The sequence below is a fragment of the Numida meleagris genome, unplaced genomic scaffold, assembly GCF_002078875.1.
Source record: "Numida meleagris isolate 19003 breed g44 Domestic line unplaced genomic scaffold, NumMel1.0 unplaced_Scaffold1104, whole genome shotgun sequence".
NCBI lineage: Eukaryota > Metazoa > Chordata > Aves > Galliformes > Numididae > Numida > Numida meleagris.
The window spans coordinates 7,770-10,040 of NW_018362891.1; the positions used below are offsets into that span (position 1 = coordinate 7,770).

General features: G+C 55.6%; 1 protein-coding gene across 1 annotated transcript in view; it reads left to right on the top strand.

Annotated features, from left to right (window-relative positions):
* The window catches only part of LOC110390450, a gene marked incomplete at its 5' end in the record, with an annotated part of 13,686 nt that overhangs the window by 7,673 nt on the left and 3,742 nt on the right, over positions 1–2,271 (top strand). The window contains 4 exons of the mRNA XM_021381773.1: positions 115–207; positions 320–593; positions 694–1,112; positions 1,289–1,297. Of these exons, the coding sequence (XP_021237448.1) occupies positions 115–207; positions 320–593; positions 694–1,112; positions 1,289–1,297 (795 nt within the window). The remainder of the gene's footprint in view (positions 1–114; positions 208–319; positions 594–693; positions 1,113–1,288; positions 1,298–2,271) is intronic.

Genomic DNA, 2,271 nt, shown 5'->3' on the forward strand with positions numbered 1-2,271 from the left:
CACCGGGATTGTCACCGTCACCGCTGTCACTGTCACCGTTCCTGGGATTGTTGCTGTCACCGCTGTCACCGTCACTGGGATTGTCACCGTTTTCGGGCTTGTCGCTGTCACCAGGACTGTCACCGTCACCGGGACTGTCACCATTGGTGGGTTTGTCACCATCACCACTGTCACCGTTCCTGGAGTTGTCACTGTCACCGCGTCACCGTCACCGGGTTTGTCACATTGCTGGGTTTGTCACCGTTCCTGCCGTCACCGTCACCGGGATTGTCACCGTCACTGGGATTGCCGCTGTCACCGGGATTGTCACCGCTGCTAGGTTTGTCACTGGGATTGTCACTGTCACCATCACTGGGTTTGTCACCGTTACCGCTGTCACTGTCCCTGGGGCTGTCACCATCACTGGGATTGTCACTGTCACCGTTCCTGGGATTGCCGCTGTCACCAGGATTGTCACCGTCACCGCTGTCACCGTCACTGGGGCTGTCACTGTCACCGGGATTGTCACCGCTGCTGGGTTTGTCACTGTCACTGGGATTGTCACTGTTGCTAGGTTTGTCACTGGGATTGTCACTGTCACCATCACTGGGATTGTCACATTGCTGAGTTTGTCACCATTACCGCTGTCACTGTCACTGGGGCTGTCACCATTCCTGGGATTGTCACTGTCACCAGGATTGTCACCGCTGCTAGGTTTGTCACCGTTGCTGGGATTGTCACCATTACTGGGTTTGTCACCATTACCACTGTCACCGTCACTGGGGCTGTCACCGTCACCGGGATTGTCACCATTCTGGGATTATCGCTGTCACCAGGATTGTCACCATCACTGGGGCTGTCACCATTCCTGAGATTGTGACTGTCACTGGGATTGTCACTGTCACTGGGGCTGTCACTGGGTTTGTCACTGTGACCATTCCTGGGATTGCCGCTGTCACCAGGATTGTCGCCGTCACCGCTGTCACCATCACTGAGGCTGTCACTGTTGCTGGGATTGTCACCGCTGCTGGGTTTGTCACCATCACTGGGTTTGTCACATTGCTGGGTTTGTCACCATTACCGCTGTCACCGTCACCGGGATTGTCACCGTTCCTGGGATTGTCACCGTTACCATTACTGGGATCGTCACCGTTATCACTGTCACCATTACTGGGACTGTCACCATTACTGGGATCGTCACCGTTATCACTGTCACCGTTACTGGGATTGTCACCATTACTGGGACTGTCACCATTATCACCTTCACCGTCACTGGGATTGTCACCATTATTGTGTCACCATTACTGAGGCTGTCACCGTTACCACCATCACCATTACTGGGACTGTCACCATTATCACCATCACCATTACTGGGATTGTCACCATTACTGGGACCGTCCCCATCCCCGTGCAGAGCAGCAGGAGAGGTGCGGTGAGGGTGAGTGTGAGTGTGTGCCTGTGAGTGTGAGTGTGAGTGTGGGGGGTCACGTTGGTGGTGGGTGTGCAACAGGTGTGAGCACGGCGTCGTGCAACACGGGGGGGGTGGTGGGGCATGGGTGCAAGGCAGGGGTGCGCACATGGTTGCTCACGTGTAGGTGCAATGCACACTCTTGTGGACATGCCTTGCACACACAATGCACACACATTGCGTGCACACGCATCGCACTCTCACTGCACACACGATGCACACCCACGTGTACATGCAGTGCACACACAACGCACCTTTGCACACTCATTTGCACACGCCGTGCACACTCACGTACACACCCATGTGCACACACAGTGCACATGCAAGGCCCATGCAGTGCGTGCTCATGTGCACACGCAATGCACATCCACGTGCACACACAATGCACATTTAATGCACACCCTTGTGCACATGCCATGCACATGCAATGCTCATGGAATGCACACGCAATGCACGCTCACTTGCACAAGTGCATGCACACACAGTGCACACGCAATGCACATGCAATGCACACCCTCGTGCACACACAATGCACACGCAATGCACGCTCCTGTGGCCATGCCGTGCACGCTCACTTGCACAATCACACACACACACAGTGCACAAGCAGTGCACACCCACGTGCATCCACTACACACACAGAGTGCACACGCAGTGCACACCCTCGTGCACGCACAGTGCACACGCCATGCGCATGCAATGCACACCCACATGCACACGTCATGCACACGCAATGCACGCTCACTTGCGCACCCTTGTGCACACGCAATGCACACACAATGCACACGCAATGCACACCCTCGTGCACACGCCGTGCACACGCA